This window comes from Anthonomus grandis, chromosome 5 (assembly GCF_022605725.1).
Source record: "Anthonomus grandis grandis chromosome 5, icAntGran1.3, whole genome shotgun sequence".
In the NCBI taxonomy this organism is placed as follows: domain Eukaryota; kingdom Metazoa; phylum Arthropoda; class Insecta; order Coleoptera; family Curculionidae; genus Anthonomus; species Anthonomus grandis.
In genome coordinates, this window is record NC_065550.1 from 28183816 (window position 1) to 28203687 (window position 19872).

At 33.0% G+C, this 19872-nt stretch overlaps 2 protein-coding genes across 2 annotated transcripts; one reads left to right on the plus strand and one right to left on the minus strand.

The window, feature by feature from the left end:
- The first annotated feature begins 314 nt into the window (after positions 1-314).
- On the plus strand, positions 315-10686 carry LOC126736378 (dihydrofolate reductase-like). The gene is made up of 4 exons (XM_050440705.1): positions 315-477; positions 542-821; positions 10394-10503; positions 10562-10686. The coding sequence occupies exons 1-4, from the start codon at positions 395-397 to the stop codon at positions 10647-10649; spliced, it is 561 nt and encodes a 186-aa protein (XP_050296662.1). The 5' UTR covers positions 315-394; the 3' UTR covers positions 10650-10686.
- Positions 10661-17413, minus strand: LOC126736377 (uncharacterized). The gene is made up of 2 exons (XM_050440704.1): positions 17217-17413; positions 10661-12284 (listed from the first exon to the last, which is right to left on the minus strand). Exon 2 carries the CDS (start codon positions 12273-12275, stop codon positions 10761-10763), a length of 1515 nt encoding a protein of 504 aa, XP_050296661.1. The 5' UTR covers positions 12276-12284; positions 17217-17413; the 3' UTR covers positions 10661-10760.
- Between the last annotated feature and the right edge of the window lie 2459 nt (positions 17414-19872).

Consider the following 19872-nt stretch of genomic DNA (forward strand, 5'->3'; position numbering starts at 1 on the left):
TATATAATAAGCCCTGATCCAGCTCTGTTATTCATTCTGGAGCCATCTGTGTACCAGATGGTCCCCCTATTTAGCAATGCAGGTCTGTTGGAATGCTGACACTCCTCTCTGCCTGCAATGTGCGTCACGAATCCCTATACTTACCACTATTTGAACGTTGAAGCTTGATTCGTAAAATTTCTAAAAATTTTGTAATTTTTTTGAATAAAAAATATTTTTGATGGTTTTTTCCTTAATTGTTATATAATACGATTCAAGATGGATAAGAAAATTGCCTGTAACGCTTTTTGATTCTTATTCCCCGATACGTAAAAGCCTCGTAAAAAAGATAACAAGACTGATAAGATATCAGATTTTGTTTAAGTAGTGAAAACTAAAAATAGTTGAAATCGCGATGCCGTTCAAGTTCAAACTAATTGTGGCTGCGTGTGAAAACAATGGCATCGCTAAAAATAAAAAACTACCATGGACAATTCCGTAAGTCTAAATCATATAACCTACATTAGACCCGCGAATTATTTTTCAATGAAAAAATTATTAGCTCAGAAACGTCTTACTATCTGCGGATGACCGGCGAAGTCAAAGACAAAACCAAGAAAAACGTAGTGATCGTAGGCAGAAAAACGTTCGAGGAAAGTCCTTGGAAACCGCATCCGGATTGTATCAATTTCGTCCTGTCCAGGTCCGGTTTGGATGTGTCCCAGTATCCAGACACTTATGCCTTTAAGAGTTTGGATGAGGCGATTGCCAAATTGAACGATGAGGAATTTAAGAAAGAATACGAGGATTCCTGGGTGATAGGCGGAAATGGTGTATACAAGGTATTTACCCAACTAAATAAGAGCATCTCAATGTTGACAGTTTCGAGTTTCCTGACATAAAGATAAATTGCATTATGACAGAGTATAGTGTCCCTCAATTATATGGTTGAAATATCGCCTTATCTCAATAACAATAGAATATTAAATATGAAGAAAGCTACATATGTATATTTTGTATATCGCATAGTAAATAATAATCAACCATTTAATTTAAGAAGTCAGTTTCAAGAATTCGGACATGCGCATGCCACACGAAATACCAACGTTTTTATCGTACCATTGCATAGAAGCGCAGCATTTCAACGTTCCTTTAAGTATGTAGCTGTTCAAATGTGGAATGGCTTAAACAATGACATAAAGGAAATGCCCTTGGGAGCTTTCTCTGGTCAAATAAAATTTAAACTACTTATGGAGCAAAGAATTGGCAATTAATTCAAGTAAGGTGATATATAAAATGTAATAGTGCGTATAATAACATAATACAAGAAATAGTAACATGAAACATAAGATATAGGTACATGTGTATAATATGCTAATTTTCAGTTGAATGTTCGGAGATTATATTTTAAAATTCCGTTTTTAGTTTTATTCTTTTTCCGTATTATACATACGTAAGGTACCTGCGGGTAATAAGGCCTGTCGGGTAATAAAACCTATATTCAAAAAAACCGCTTTAAATTAATCGCAAATCGATTGCGTTGGGTCCGCGTCTCCTATTGGTCCATTTACAAACGACATTCGAACGGACTACCCGCGTTCCTCGCTTTCGGGCGTCAGCAAAGTTTACTGAATAAAATACTTATAAAAATAGCATTTTATTCAGTAAACTTTGGCATCAGTAAGTTCCAACAACTTGTGTCGACGGGTCGCCGCGTGTGATATTACAAGGATACAACGAACAAAAACGTAAGTATTTTTAGTATTTATAATTGTATTTTTAATTTATAACTGCAGATATTTTGGTTAGACTTTATATTTTGTGATTTCAATAGTTTATTAGATTAAATTTAGCCTACATAATTTAAATAAATTTACATAATATTTCGTCATGGATGGGTAATAAGGCCTATAAAAATAAGCTATAGGCCTTATTATCCTCATGACAAATTAAAGTTTTTATTAACATATTATTAAACTTCTAAACTATTCTCGTTTTATTTTCAGTGGTTTTTAACATCATGCCTCCTAAAAGGGCACCTTGGTGCGAGGAGGATTTAATATCAGCAGTTCGATCTGTTCAACGCGGTACTCTGAGTACATATGGGGCTGCGGCAAGGTTTAATATTCCCAGAAGAACCATTAAAAATCATGTTTAGAATGGAATCTTAATAAAAAGACTAGGTCGTAAATCTATTTTAAAAGAAGAACAAGAAGCTGATCTCGTTAAAAGAATAATAGGATTTAGTGAAATAGGTCTACCTGTGACTCCACGGATCCTTCGTCGATTGGTATTCAGATTCTGCGAAGATAATAAAATTGCTCATCAATTTAATACAACTTCAAAACTTGCTGGTAAACTGGCTAAAGGCGTTTATGAAGAGAAATCCTGTAATTTCTAAAAGAAAAGCACAGTTTATGAATCCAGCTAGGGCTCAAAAACTTAATAAATTTATAGTTGATGATCATTTTTCAAAAATAGGGAAAATGTATGATGGTCTTGATATAATTAATCACCCTGAAAGACTTTATAATATGGATGGAAAAGGATGCCGCTTGGCTATTCACCACCAGCCAACCGTTTTAGCTAAGAAAGGGGTAAAACGTGTTCACTTTCAATCGTCAGAACATGCAGAGAGTGTGACAATTGCAGGATGTGTCAATGCCCTTGGAATACCAATACCTCCTATGATTATTTTTAAAGGAAAGAGGCTAAAGCCAGAATTACATGATAATTTGCCACCAGGAACTCTAGTGGAAAAATCAAGTAAAGGCTACATGACTAACGAACTTTTTAAAGAATTCCTCAAGCACTTAGCCCAATACGAAAGTCCAGGAAAGTGTCTCTTAGTTTTTGATGGTGCAGCTTGTCATCTTAATTTGTCAATTGTTGATGTTGGAGACTCACTTGATATAGATCCCTACTGTTTGCCATCGAATACAACACATGAGCTTCAACCCCTCGACAAATCTGTATATCGTTCATTTGAGCATCATTGGGATAATGAGGTATTATTATTCTTGGATCAGAATCCTAACAAAAAGCTGACCCAATCACGTTTTAACATCATACTTTCAAAATCTAAAGGTCAAAATCTAAATCTTCAAGGTCTAAATGCATGACATATAGTAACATTATAAACGGTTTTAAGGCTACTGGTCTGTTTCCATTAAATCCCGATGCAATTCCAGAAACAGCATTTGCTCCTTCAATTCTCTCAGACGTACCGGCACCGGATGATACCAACAAAGAAAATAGGCGTCCACCTGAATCTCCTCAACCTGGTCCGTCTGGAATGGCATCCAACAAGTCTGACAAATTTTCCTATTCTAGTGTTTACTCTTCTGACTCGGATTCGACTGATGACCATATCCCTCTTGCTGAATTAAAGAGACGAACAACAAAAGTCACTTCTTTTAATGAGCTTTTGCCCACACCAGTAAAAACTAATGAAAATTTAAAAAAAAAAATTTAAAACTAATTTAAAAAAATCGAAAAGAAGCTCTAAACGAAGCTTAAACCTCCATCGGATAATAAGGCCTTTAAAAGATTATTTTTTTAAGTTTGTTAAAATTAATATAACCTTATAAGCACTTTGGTGTATTAAACTAAATATTAACATTACAGTCTTTCACTTTATTCAATTTTTTTCTTAGCTAGGCCTTAGTCCCCTCAAGTACCTTATATTTTTTGATAGCCTAGACCGATGCACGCATCTTGGGGTTATTTTTTGGAGTCTTTTTTGCATCGTCTGTCCTCTCTCCTTGCGCTCGTGCGTTTTCGCACTGCCGCTGCCTGTCTTTAAATCTTAGGTTAATTAATTGTATATCTTACTTTGCATTCCTATATAAAAATGTTATTTTTATTTTTGTAAATTGTAAAGGGCTTTTTCATCCCTTCTTTGCTTGTGCTTACTAGGGAAAACGGTTTTATAATCGAGAGAATAGTCCTATTTGTCAATGTAATTTTTTTTCCTTGTAATTTTTATTGACCTATAAAACTGTAAATTTTGACAAATAAACCATTTTGATTTGATAAATAGCGGGTTAAGGACAACAAATCAAACCTACAGTTTTTAATTGGCCGACGTTGTTTAATTTTAAATGTTTTTCTCTTTTAGCCTTGATAAAGACGAAAAATAAATAGCGTCGAAACGTTGGCCAATTAAAAACTGGAGGATTGATTTGTTTTCCTTAATCCCGTTATTTATATTTCAACTGTAAAGATAAATTTTCTTATATAATCTCAACACTTTTATTATCACTAACAGCATCACCGTTTACCACTTGGCATCATATTTTTAGAATTTGATCTGGTAGTTCGTAGTAGTCCAAGCAGTTAACACGTATGATAGGCGATCCATAGTTTTTCGCGTGTTTCAAAGGGTTAAAATACAGTTTTTGATTAATAATTTATATCAAAAGAAGGCTTTTAAAATTTTGCATCTTTCAAGCTAAGTATTGACTTATTTTAGAATCACGGTTGCCATAAATCAGTAAAATTCAATTTTTATTTCTCTAATTTGTGTAATAAGTATAACATAAATATAGTGCACGTACGTGATAATTACAGTGTTTACATTAACGGGTTTTCTATTGTAAACAGTATTTGTCTAAATTAACTTATATTTAATTCATATACGGGGTGATTTTGAAATTGTGATTAACTAATGAAATAATGGCTGGAGGAAGTACTACGGATGACGACGGTGATCCAGAAAGTAATTGTGCTAAATGTAATTTAGTATTTGATGACATTAAGTCGATAATACAATGTACCAGGTGTGCTAAGTATTTTCATGGAAAGTGTGTTAATGTTGACATGCGCGGTTTTCATTTGAGAAAATCGACATGGAAATGTGAATCGTGTGATCCCTCTGCATCTAGTGATGGTGCATACAAAACAGAGCGCGCTAGGAAAAGAAGCCGCACAGATGATATTGTTATTGATTTAGATAATGTAGGAGATATTATGGCCACCTTGCAGCTCTTAGTCAGTAAAACTAATGAGTTAAATCAAAAAGTCGATCTCCTGTTAAACGAAAACCAGAATTTGAAACGTGAAATTGCCAGCCTGAAGGAATGTAAGCCGTCAACAGCCCCATCAAGTGTGAACTCCAAGTTGTCATATGCTGCAGCAATAGGCACCAAAAATGATAGCAAAGTTTTGGTTGTAAAGCAAAAGTGTCCGGAGAAAGATGTAAAGCAAGTGAAGGAGGATTTGAGAAAGAAAGTCAATCCTACTGTTATCGGAGCCGGTTTATCTCTAGGAAAAGCAACCAAAAGTGGCGGCGTTATCATTAAGTGTGGCAATGAGAAGGAACTAACTTCGATACAGTCGCAGATCCAGAACAACATGGGTGACAACTACAGTGTTGAGGTACCAAAACTTTTAGAGCACAGGATTAAGGTGGTGGGCATTAACGAGTCTGAGTACAACCTATCAGATAATGAAATTTTGGCCAAAATAAAGAGTCAAAATAATGTTCCAGAATCTCCAAACCGAAAAATTCAAATTGTGAGAAAAACTAAAATCGTAAACAAAAAGTTCAATATGATCTTGGAAGTTGATGCTACCACGTATGCAGTGTTTATTGAAAAGGAGAAGATGAACATTGGTTGGAACCGTTGTCCTGTCTTCAACGAATATGGTATCCGAAGGTGTTTCAAGTGCTGTCGGTATGGTCATTTACTGAAAGAGTGTAAAGAAAATAAAGTGTGTGCAAAGTGTAGTGGATCCCATGATGTTAAAGAATGTAATGTAAGTAGCGTTAAGTGTATCAATTGTGTAGTATCTAATGAAAAGTATGGTCTTAGGCTAAACGTCAATCACGTTTCTTGGGATGTAACTAGTTGTGATTCCTATAAGCGAATTGAAGAGTTACAAAGGAATAAATATATTAAGTAGCAATTAGACCTAAATATTGCACTTAACACCAACATTGTTTATTTTAATTGCCAAGGTTATCTAAACAACAAAGATAACATTATTTTACTAGTAAATGACTGGAGGCCTAAGATCTTGCTTTTGAGTGAGACTCACGTAACCCCGGTTATTGAGCCATGTGAGTTGATTGTTGATGGGTACAGTTTGGAGCAATGCACTAGTAACAACAGTAGAACAGGTGGGGTCTTGGCCCTTATTAGAAACGATATTAGATATAAGGTGGGGTCTGTATTGTCTATTGATGATTATGTCTGGTGTTGTCTTTTGAGCTATCTATGGGTGGAGGTAAATATTTGTGCTCTGTTTTGTACCATTCGCCTCAGAAACAAGATGCCAAATTTATAGAGTTTTTTGGGGGATATTTAGAGCAAGTTAGTGGATTTAATGGCACCAACATTATTCTTGGGGATTTTAATTTTGATTTATTAAAAAACAATTTTTATAGTAACAAATTATTAAGTATCATTTATACCAATGGGTTTAGTCAAATAATTAAGACTCCAACTAGAATAGTCCAAAGAAGTCAGACTCTGATCGATTATTTAATTTCAAATGACAAATCTCTCTCGCATAAAGTCCATCAAACTCCTAAAATTAGTGACCATTCTATTATATCATTATATTTCTATTTATTATCATATCATTATATTATATTTCTATGGATCAATCGAAGGAACAGCCAATGGATGTAGTAAGTTATACTAGGTCTTATAAGACCTACAAATGCCATAAACTTCAGGAAGAACTGCTTACATGCAATTGGAATAGAAATAGTTCAGATGTTGACTTACTAGCTAATACTTTTGTCAGAGATATTAGAACAATTCTTGACAGTATGTGCCCAAGGATTAAAATTGTGCTTAAAAACAGAAATATGCCGATTAAAAATGGATAACTCAAGATATAAGGGAGCAAATGCAGGAAAGGGATCGATTATATAAAAGGGCTGCCATAGAAAACAACGACAACGTTTGGAATGAATATAAAGCTATAAGAAATAACATAGTAAGCAAGATAAGAGTAGAAAAGTATAGATTTTTTGCGAATACCATAGATCTAAGACGCTTTTGCCAGGAAAAAACCAAAACATGCCTAATGAAATAATGTTTGAAAATGAAATCATTACACAGGAGGATGATATTGCACATAGATTTAATAATTATTTCGTGAATAGTATTGATCTTATTCTTGCAGATATTCCACCAGCAGCAAATGGCCAAACATATTTCATTGAACCACCTTCAGTCCAGAAAACCTTGACACAATTTAATAAAGTTTTGATGACTAAAATGAAGGAAATACTTAAAAATCTAAAAAACGTTGGTGGTGGGGAGAGTGGCATCTCTAAGCAGGTTCTTTGCGATGTTGCTTATGTTGTGGGTGATCGTCTTTTGGATATTATCAATACATCCTTAAGTACTGGGATTTTTCCGCAAGCCTGGAAACTTTCTACTGTTGTTCCTGTTCCAAAAGTGCAAAACACTAAATTGTGTAATGAATTTCGGCCAATTAACACCGTACCTATTTATGAGAAGCTCCTTGAAGTATGTGTTAAGGAACAGCTACTCGAACATTGTAATATAAATAAAATAGTTGTGCCTAACCAATCGGGGTTCCGTGAGAATCATTCATGTGAGTCTGTCATTATTAATATAGTTGATAATTTTCTCAGGGCCCTTGACTCTGATAATCTAGTACTTGCTGTATTTTTGGATTTTAAGAGAGAAAAGATTTTAAGTTTGAAACCGTGAGTAGAGAAATGTTAATTAGGAAATTAGAACGGTTAGGCCTTAAACATAATGTATTGAAGTGGTTTCAATCTTATCTAAGTGGTAGAGTTCAGCGAGTCATGTACAAAAATAGTTCATTTGAAAGTGTTAATGTAAAGCATGGTGTACCGCAGGGAACGGTCTTGGGCCCCTTGCTATTTTTATTGTATGTCAACGATATGGTGGAGGTAGTGCGGGGGTGTAATGTGGTGTTGTTTGCGGACGATACAATGTTATATGTGGTGGGTAAAGACATTCATCAACTGCAACAGGTCATGAACGTTGAACTCAATAACTTATTCATCTGGCTCTGTAGAAATAAACTTAGTTTAAATGCAAGTAAATCCAAATTTTGTATATTTGGCAAGAAATCTAGATTAAGTTCTATAGACATGGGCAATATACAGATTTCTGTTAATGGGGAAAGTATTTTGTATGCCAAAGAAACTAAATATTTGGGAACAACTGTCGATGCCAATCTAAATTTCCATGCTCATGCAGATTATGTAATGAGAAAATTTTCAAAAAAAGTTGGATTTATGACAAGAATTGGAAAAAATTTGTCAATGTACATCAAATTAAAACTTTACAACGCCATTGCTCTTCCTCATTTACAGTTCTGTTCAACATTATTGTTTAACTTGCCACAGTATAGAATTGACCAACTAGAAAGAATTCAAAATAGGGCTATGAGATTGATTCTAAATTGTAATCGTTACACGCCTGTTGTCTCTATGTTGGGTGTCCTAGATATGTTGTCTGTACATCAAAGAATTTTGTATAACGTTTATTTGTTTATTTTTAAATTAAAACATCAGATGCTCCTCGATTATATTTGTAATAAATTAAGAGTTTTTGGAGATATACATAACTATAATACGAGAAATCGTAGACTTCATACTAGTCGACAGATGTAACACAACCCAAATGCATAATTCAGTTCTATACAAAGGTTTAATCCTATTTAACAACTTGCCTGCTAACATCAAAAATTGTATTACTTTGAATCAATTCAGAGGGCTCTTGAGAAAATTTATTATGAATAAGTAAAATTGTGTTTGTTATTTTATTTTAATTATGTAGTTTATTAAGTTTTACTATAGTATACATTGTTTCCGCTCCAATCATCATCTTGATTGTTGGTTTATCTGTTGACTGGTTATTTTTGGGCCAACCGGGATACTGGTTACAGCTTCTTGGAACTACCGAAGCATTTCTAAGTGTTACACGGGGGGACCAGTGTATCTAGTCAGCAAGGTCAACCAAGTTCCAAATGTGTGTCATCGGTTGATTGCAACCGACTCGATCAACCTGAGTCGACATTATTTTCATTATTATAAGGCAAACAACAATTAACTGTGCTTTTAATAAGTGGGCAAGGAAATAATGTTTAGCTTAAGTCTAGTTTTAATTTATGGTCTACCTCTGACAGGATATTTCTGGAACCGGGATGCTGTTTCTGGATTACCGAGACCATCCATGGACAAACCGGAGTGTCCTGATACAGTTATGGCCAACTTATACCTTTACTTTATTTTTATTTATGTTTTTATTGAATGTAGCTTTTGCTAAATAAAGATATTATTTATTTATTTATTTAATAAAGTCAGTTAAAGAGACAAATAACAATTTTAACTTCGACTGTTAGATAATGTATAATTGACGTGTTCATTTTTTGAACATTTTTATCGTAGATCATTCATGTAACATTATCATCATCATTAAGATGTTTTAACACTTTGCAACAAGGATATTATTACAATTTAGGATTCGACAAGAAAAGGTATAATTTTTTCTTACACAAGTCTTCTTTGACATTAAAGAATATACCTGACATCAGCGATACTAACCAGAAAAGTGACATCAGAATTCAATATTGCAACAATAAAAATGACTGATTTCGAATTAAGTTAATTTAACGTTTGAGTATTTCTTACCCGAAAATTTCATATAACAACGTTTCTTGCACCTCAGGGACTTTTTAAGTTAAAGACAATTTTGCCAGAGATTCCATTTTTACATTAAGTGGACATTCTAGGAATGTTTTCCTCAACCCCAACAATACTTACAATATCTTGATAAAACTAGTAAATAAAAAAAGTAAAAATAAAAGTAAGCGAATAAATAATATAAGAGTAAAATACAACGTTAAACTACACAAATATTAAAATAAGATATACCCTCCTAACAACCGTTTAAATTCTCTTATATAACTACATTCCTTAATATTATTTGGTAACTTATTAAATTCGATTAACTATTTATAAAGAATAAAATTCCTCATTTCGCTAGAATATATATGTTTATTTGGCATATTTGCTGCAAACATCGTAGCAAGGCAAGATTCGAGAAACTACAAACTCATAATTAACAATATAAAACCTAAAACTAGTGTGTTAAAAGTGTACAAATATACACAAATACTTACATAAATGTATATGTCTTTTTAATGTTTTTCTAAATATAATTAAGCTTTTACAGTTCTTTATATTAATGGGTAATTCATTAAAATATTTAAGACCTTTGTGTATAGAATAGTGTTTGTCATTCTGTTTGAAGTATGTCTACCCATCAATACAAAATCCTCCTGTTGTCTGGTAGCATAGTTATGTAGATCACTAAAGACTGTAATCTTTATGTCCATATATTTTCAGAAAATTGCCTTACCAACCTTAAAATCATGACCGTTTTTATTGTAGGAAGTATACGGAACAGAGCATTTTTACAGGGTTTACTTTACCAGGGTGTTCCACCCTTATGACTGTGACACTTTTTTCCCTAAAATGCCAGAAACTGTTAAATTAGTTGAGTAAGTATTTATTATTAAAGGGAACTTCTAATACTACATAAAATTTGGCTTGTTTTAGGGATCCTAGAGTGCCACAAGGTATCATCGAAGATGCAGGCCATAAATACATCGTACATGTGTATGAAAATATCAATTTTAAGGAATAAAAGATAATAAATAAACTTGACAGAACAGAAACATTTATTAAGTATTTTTATATAATAATATAAGAAGGAAATTATAATCATAATCTTACTAAATATCTAAAAGACATTCAATTAAGGGTTTAAAGAAATTTTTAATAAAACCCGTGTATTGCTTTTCGAGATTTGATAACCTGTAGAACTATATATGACTTTAAAATGAAACACCTGTTTATCATAATTATTTTTGCGTATTTTCTCATAAAACTGAAAATTTTTATTCTCGCATTCTATTTCAAACTTTAACATTTTAACAGCAACAATATTAGCAGCTTCAATATCAACCAATCCATACGTTTCCTCAAAGTTTACATAGACTTTATATAAATCATTTCTAATAAGCCAAAAAAAATTATAAACACCGTAATTGAACCCTAAAGGGTATTCAGTCTCTAATTTTACATTCGAATGCCAATGGTCCAGTAAAGCCACAGAAGAATATAATTTTACAAAACATTTAGTTACCGGACAAACATATGGCCTTTGAGAACACTCGCGTTTATGTTCAAGAAATCTTGGCAAAGAAATGGATTTATTACAGTTATCCCATTCACAATTCAGGTAAATGTTTGCCAATTCCTCTATTTTTTCAAAATTCGTGCATCCCACGCACTGACTTGCTTTACATTTATTGGGCACACAATCCTTACAATAACCGTGTCCATTTGCACAAAAAAATACAACATCAGTATTAATTGGATTATCACATTGCTTGCACTGAAAAACTCTTGGTACTAGCTGCCTCAGAATTAACAAAAATCTTTCTATATTGGCGTTTTGTTTCTTTAGACTAGCGTCGAATTCATCCAGAGATTTTTGTTTGTTATAAACACTATTCGCTTGGGTATTTATAAGTTCTTTTAGCCATAGATCTTTTTTTGTTAACTCAACTTCTCTGAGTGAAAGATCTAAGGAGCCGAATGCTATGTGGCAAGTTACCAAAGCACCAAGTTTAAAACAGAACGCCAGCTCCTCTATACTCTTGTCAAAATAACTTTTAGAGCTACTATTAAAATAATTGTACTCTACTAAAGTGTTATCATCGTAGTAAGAATTTAAGGAGTAACTACATCTGATTGGTTTGATTGAGACGTCGCAACTAGTGGGTGTTTTTATGGTAACTTCAAGTTTAGCACTAGATACATTAACAGATATAAGATAAATGCCACCATCATCGGTAAGATATAAAAACACATCAGAAGACTCTGCTCCAACTTCAAAGCTAAACTGACAAACCGGCGAAACCTTTGACGGATGTTCAGTTTTGATATGGTTAAGGATTTGCACCCAGTTTCCATCATAGGAGCAAAAAAAGCATTCGTGAGGTTTAAATACACATATATGCTCATGGACTTTAGATGTTTTTACCTCCAATAATTCTTTGCAGTCATCCAACTGATTTACACAAGGGAATTGAAAGAAATCCAATACAGTATTCAGAAGAGATGGAGTTGCCTGGTTCTGACGACAAGCCTTTCTTCCGCAAAAGATTTTTCCATCATCGGTCTGAGTGACTGGTAATATGGTAAGGTAGTTGTAACAATGGGAACAAACTTGGGCCTCAAGAACCTTCAATGGCAGGACTTGCATGTTGTTATCCTGAAAATAGTTTGGATATTCAATTATTAAGCATAAAATAGTGCAGGTAAATAAAAATGCAAAAAAGTTAATTATTATAGAAGAGCAAGGTGTACATATGTTACAGCACCTAGATAAATTAATTTCTGTAACTAATAATGTAACAACTAAATGTATTACATATCCAAAATAAGCAGTTTAAAAAAAAAGCAGAGCAACAAATAAATATAAATCATATTCCAACAGTGTAGTACAAAACAAAACATATTGTAACAGGTCAGAGGCTATAAAACTTTAAACTAAAGTAGTCCCTAGACAAACCAAAATGTAATTTTACACCTCTAATCAAAACAAATCAGATCTTAAAAAATTAATATACATATTACTTTTAGATTTATTAATATTTAGGTAAATATATTATGTCACTCTTTTTTTTTTTAATATTTACCTAATTGCTTTAGTTTCGTTTGGTAATAAATTATAATCTTTGTACTCAAAAATCTAAAGGTAATAAATTGGTCTTAAAAGTCTTGGTACTTTTGAGACTGAGACTTTGTGTAGTTCCCTTTAGATTATTGAATGTAGGTCTCTTTGAGTTGATTTGTACTCAAAGATTTAAAGTTTTGTTAGTTATGTTATTGATATATTCACATTCATTGTAGATTTGTTATGAGTATTATGTTTGTAGATAACAAGCATATTTTTGAAGTTTTTTCCGATTTGTACATAAGTGTCCATGCTGATAAAATGCAGTTGTTGGATGTTTATTACCTACATAAATGGGTTGAGGGATATAATTTATTATTATTTTTAATAATTATAAGAATATATCTTTGAATAACTTCCAGTGGCCTTAAAATTGTACCATAAGGAAGCAAGCTAATTTGAGTCATTCCGAATTCCATGAAGACTATAAAATTTGTATGTTAACGTTCTTATATTTGTTACAAATAATGAATATGGAGCGTTCACTTTAAGTTCTGGTCACTATATAATTCCAAATATTAGATTCTTTCACATTCTGTGCTACTAATGCAAACTCAAAATTTGGTCAGTTTATATTTTATGAGGCAATATAACTTTATAATTTTTGACAATATATGACTATTAAAGGGTTTTTCAGCCAATACACTGAATTATAAGAACTATGTCACCATGCATATGAGGATATGACACCGCTATCTCTAAAATTTGATCCATTATAAAAATGACCTGAGGCAGCCCTGTTATGGTTAATTCTGTAGAGCAAATAAGAAACACCAAGTAATTTTTGATGGAGTACCATGTCAAATGCCTTAGCAAAGTCAAGAAATATAGTTATGCTTTTTTTATTCATATTTTGAATATTCTTAGATATTGAATATTATATGGCATTGGATGTACTAGTTCCCTCTATAAAGGCCGATTTACACGATGCCAGTAACTGGCGCCAGTCTCACTGGCAAGACAGTTTTTTACTGGCCAAGTGTTGTACCTAAAGTTGTTTACACGATGTCAGTAAGTTCAAGTCAGTTGTGAATTTGTACTGTGTTGTTTTTAAAAATGAATTCGAGAAAAATTGAACTTTTCAAAAAAAGAACAATAAGAACCGTGATTATGTTACTAAAAGATGAATTGAGTAATATGTTAGATTGAATAGTAGTTAGAATTGAAAAAAAGCGACTATGGGTGAGAAAATGGATCAGTGAGAAATCAATAACAGGAGGTTCGGCTTTGCTGTTAAAACAGCTTAGATTAGAAGATCCCTCTGAGTACAGATTGGCGTTACGACTTACAGCCGAAAATTTTGACGAGTTACTTTCTCTCACAGAACACCCTATTCAGCGTCAAGACACCATAATGAGAGATACACTACCCGCAAAAATAAAGTTAGAAATAACGTTGACATATTTAGCTACAGGAATGTCTTACCGAAGCATAAGTCACTTTTATCGTGTTTCCAAATCTGCTATATCACAGTTAATACCAGAAGTGTGTCGGGGAATTTTTAGAGCATTTAAACAATTTATTAAGGTAAAGTATGTTTAATATATTTGTCCAGCAGTAAAGAATGGTCAACCTTGTCAAACGCCTCAGACAAATCGAAATACAGTCCAGCTACACTGGCCTTTCTCTCAAGATTCTCCATAATATATTGTATTGCACTATAAATGGCCATTTCCGTCGATCTTTTGGGAACAAATCCGTATTGGTGTTTATTTATTATTTCATGGTGAGTTAAATAATTCATAACTATTTGATAGATAACCCTTTCAAATACCTTCAATATGGATGGTAATACGGATACTGGCCGATAGTTGGCAATATTCGTTTTTTCTCCCTTCTTAAAAACAGGCACTACTTTTGCCCGCTTAAGAGCAGAAGGAAAAATTTGGGTAGAAAGACTCTCATTGATCACATTGGAAATGGGTCCGGCTAAGTGAATCCCAACAAACTTTAAGACGAATACCGGAATTTCATCCAAGCCAGAGGAAAATTTATTTGGAAGGTTCAATATCTTAAAGATATCCTGAGAATCAACAGGATTGAGAAATATGGTTGGATAATCATTATGCAAGTCATGTATATTGGAGTTACAGCTTTGTTGATGGTCAAGAGTAAAATGTTTAGCAAATAATTCGGTGATTAAAGCTGGATTTTCAATGGACTGACCATCTTCCCTTAAAACAATATTGTTGTTAGTTTTATTTTTACCTGACTCAGATTTTATGATTGACCATGCTGATTTTATCTTGTTTTTTGAATTTTGGATTTTGTTATCATTTATAGACTTTTTATAAGAGGAGATGTAACGTCGATATTGTTTCCTTTCATGTTTGTATGTAACGTAGTGTTCCCTAGAATTAGTATATTTGTACCAAACATAGAGATCTTTTATGTAGTTTGAATATCTTTTTATCTCTGGTGTAATCCAGGTTGGCTTCTTATTTTTCAACCTAGTTGTACATATTAGAAAAGCCAAATCAAAATAATAGAAGAGAATACGAAAGAAAGTATTATATTTTTCTTCAACTCCTTCAGCAGAATAGACCTCCTCCCATGCCTCCGACATCAGCATATTGTAAAATCGATTCATGTTGTGTGTTGAGAATTTTCGTCGCTTCACAACCATACCACATTGGGGAACCTCCACCTGTCTCTTAAAAACAAAAATTTGAGGATAATGATCAGACAGATTAGAAACAAGGACTTCAGAAGATATGACAACACTTGAGTTCATATTTGTAAAGATGTTATCCAACTGAGAGGCACAGTGAGCAGTGATTCTAGTGTTGGAGTTAATGTAAGGTATTAGACCAAAGGTCTGCATTAGTCCAAGCAAGGCCATCACGCCATGGTCATCAGGATTACTAAAGTTAAAGTCTCCTGAAATAATAAAAGAAATTTTGTTATTATACATCTCATCAAGTAGGTTAGCAAGATTGTGGAGAAAAAATTGGCTGTTACCACTAGGTGATCTGTAGACACAAACAACTATTATGGAATTATTGCTATTAATAGCAATTTTAGAAATGCAAAATTCAAAGTCTTTTTCTGTGCCAGTCTGTAGACTGTTTACTTCCTCTACTTTAACATGATCACTGAGATCATCTTTATAAAATATAGCAGTGCCACCTCCTTTTGAACAAGAGCGACCATAGTAACTTGAGAGGTTATACCCATGTATCTTTACAAGTGTTATGTCCTGGTTTTTTTGCCAATGTTCAGTAATTGTGAGAATGTCAGGAGATAGTGTAGCCAGCAGAACCTCGAGCTCCAGAACTTTATTGTTTAAGCTTTGCACATTGTAGTTAAGCAGCTTTAGTGCAGAATTACTGAAAGTATTTGTATTTGGTGACAAGTATTCAGCGTCAGAATGGTGAGACCCACACTGAGAATAGTTTTCATGCTTCTTGCGACTTATTTAAGATACATTTTGAAATTCTTTGTAATATCTAACCTCAAGTTGATTTGTATGGTTAAGCTAGGAAGTAAGCTTTAACTTCGCCATTTAGAATTTACCAATTGTAAATTTTAATAAAGACATTATTATTATTATTTACTCTAAAATTGCCAATACCCACAACAGATTAATGCAAAACTCTACCATATACCATAGTAAGAAGGTATTTAACCATTTTCCATTGTTGCTTAAAGAAAGTACATCTTATAAATTATTTAATATAGGAGTTAATAAATTTATGTTAGAAAAAGCTTGTTATTTGATTATTGCTAAAGTTTAGTTTTATGTTAATGTATTTTTACTGGAGATGTGAATGTAATAAGGAGTATATTAAGACATTTGTTTGGTTCTCAGGGCATTTTTTTTCTTTTTTGAGTGTATTTTTGTTGTTTTCTTTTACTAGTAATCCAAAATTTTTATGAAAGTTTTTTTATAAACATTTTGTGTTTCTAAAAAATTAAGTTTATTTTGACTTTAATATTAAATATTTATACATTTTGAAACTGATATCTATACTATAAACCATCTCTATGGGGCAATCTGCTGTTAAGCTAGTACTGCATGGAAAATATAAAATAAATTTAATTTCTTCAGAGAAGGTTACTAGACAAGCAAACATTCAAAATGTAATGTGAGGCTGCCTAAGACAAGATTTTTTAAAATCACCTGAAATTCGAAATCACCCAAAAATTCATAATTACTGTTTTCTATACTGCTGAAATAAATAGAATTGTATTTTGGTCTATAATATATTTGAAGTGGGAGTTCTACTCTATTTTGCTTTTCGGGCCAGTATTATATATGTACATGATTATTGACCATGATACATTATGTCATTTATTACACGCTCCCTGGCGAAAATATCATGCACTTGGTATTTCAACAGCCTCTATAGGATACATACATAAAATGGTGATAAAGGGGTGATTAAAAAAAATATCATTTTAAATTATTATTAAGGAATGAATGAGAATTTAACTAATAATTGAATAATGGAATCACTTTCTTACCTTATTGTATACACAAAAGTTCTGTTAGTTAGGGAGTTGCAATTGTATGATGCTTAGTCCTCAGGGATTCCCAGAAGAGACGCAAGAACTTCACAGTTAGTTCTAGATTTAGTTCTGGCTAGTTCAGAGGTAAGCTAAGTACTGGGCCTCCAATTAAATGACAATTAGATTATTTTAAAAATGTAAAAAAGTAGTAATAGTTTAATAGTGCTTTTGAACGGGTTTTAAATTGTATAACAAATTTCAAATTCGAACTGGCTGAATTCACACACACATTGGTCGACATTGGTACAATGACAATATTGACGCTGGGGTGCGTTCAGAAATGAAATGGCAATGGTTGCCTTAATACCGGGTAAGGTAGGTAGTTTTATGACTTCATTGTGTAACTTAAAATCAGTCAAGTGTAAATATTCCCTAAAGTTCCTCATCGCAAAATGTTATTGATCATTTCTGAGATGTATAATGGCTAGTTCAATCTCATATTTTTCAATTCATCAAAGTTTTCATGAATTTCAGAACATAATTATCGTTGTGAAAATGCAAAACATAATGGAAGACGAGCAATATTGCCATTTTTATTAGCCACATTATAATTCTATGTCCATTGTATATAATTAATCTCCTAAAATAATATATTAACATATATGTTTTTTTGTTTTGTTCAGGAACTTCACTGCCCTGAACCTTCAGACAGAAACATAACATATTAGCAGTTTCCAGTTCAGTTGCTTGGAAGATCAATTTTATTACTTTCAGGCAGTTAAGTGAATTCAATCATCTCACGTTGATCATTCAATCATTGTACAATGAGCAAAGGAAGAAATAGACTCAACTGCCTGAAAGAATAATTTAATTAGTTCCAGGCAGTCAAGTGGATTCAATTATCTCAATCATTCCACATTAAGCAAAGAGAGAATCAGGCTACAACTCAACTGCTTGGATGTTTTTGTTTGTTTTATTTTGTTGAGGAACCCTCAAAAGAAAGAAAAAATAGTAGTTTAAAAAGAAGTAGTTTAGAAAAAAAAGTTTCCAGTTCAGTTGCCTGCAATCATCTCACATTGATCATTCAATCATTTTACAATGAGCAAAGAAAGAAATAGACTCAACTGCCTGGAAGAATAAAAAAAAACAAAGACAATCATGCAAGATATAGGGTGATAAACGTAATTTTTTAAAAATATTAACCATAAACTTGAAAACTAAAGCAATTATTTTTCGTTTTTAACAAAATTTGAACAATAGTTTTTTTTATATGGCAAATGTTAAAATTATGTCACAGATGTCGCCGGACACAACATTTTAATTTTTTTTTAAACTGTATAACCTTTTTAGGCTTAAAATAATTTAATTTTTTATTTGAAATGTGCATTGTGCAAACCGTTTTGCCTAAAAAAGGTACACTTCAAAAATCTCGTTACGATTACGACCCTTTTCGGAGATATATACATTTCAAATATATACATTTAAAATATGGGGCAAAAATAATGTCTTGGTTATTCCAAGTACCTTAGATTCCAATGTCCTCAATTCCTTCTACTGTGATATTGCTAGTACCGTTGCAGCCAATCTCTCACAAAAAATAGATCACAGGAGCTATCTCAGCAATGTGGTAGTATCCGAATCTTTCTTTTTTGCCCCCACAAGTGTAGAAGAGCTTAAACAGTTGATGGTTAATATTAAGAATAAGAGTTCATCAGGTTGGGGTGGGCTTTCTCTTAAAATATTTTCTGCTTTACCTCTTGTTGCTTTGCAAGTCTTGGCCGAGTCAATTAACTTTTTGTCAACAAATGTCTGGAGTTTTCCCAGAGTGCTTAAAAAGAGCAATGATTGTTCCTCTTTACAAGGATGGCGATCGCGACTGTCCTTCTAACTTTAGACCTATAGCGTTATTGCCTACTTTAGCCAAGATAGTGAAATGGCTCGTTAAGGTGAGGATGGTTTCATTTTTAAATAGGTTTGATCTATTGAGTCTTCAGCAGTTTGGCTTTCGTGAGTCTGTGAGCACAAATGATGCTATCTTTAGCTTTCTAGAGCACCTGTACAACCGACTGAATGTTGGTGAAGTTGCAGCAGCGGTATTCTGTGACTTGTCCAAGGCATTTGACTGCGTGAGTCACAGAGTGCTGCTGATGAAACTGGAGTTCTATGGTTTCAGAGGAACTGCCCTTGAGTCGTTTCGTTTCTACTTATTAAATCGTGTCCAGGCTGTCAAATTTAATGGTGGGATCTCTAAGGAACTTAATATAAATGTGGGTGTTCCGCAAGGATCAGTACTTGGTCCTTTACTTTTTCTCATTTATGTGAACGATCTGCCACAACTGCAGGTAACTGGCAAATTTACATTGTTTGCCGATGATACCACCATCCTCTGGCACGACTATGATGTTTCTCAAATGGAGGCCAATATACGTGCAGATTTGTTAAAAATAAAAGACTGGTGTGATGCAAATTTTTTGACATTTAATGTTTCCAAAAAAAATATCCTTAAATTTAAATGTAATACAAATGATATATGTTTAAATAATAAAGCCATCACCATGCCACCGTTCAGTAAGTTTTTGGGCCTTTCCATAGACAAGTTCCTTAGATTTGAGACCATATTGTGAATGTATGTAGAAAAGTCTCATCAGGCTGCTACGCCCTAAGGGTTATT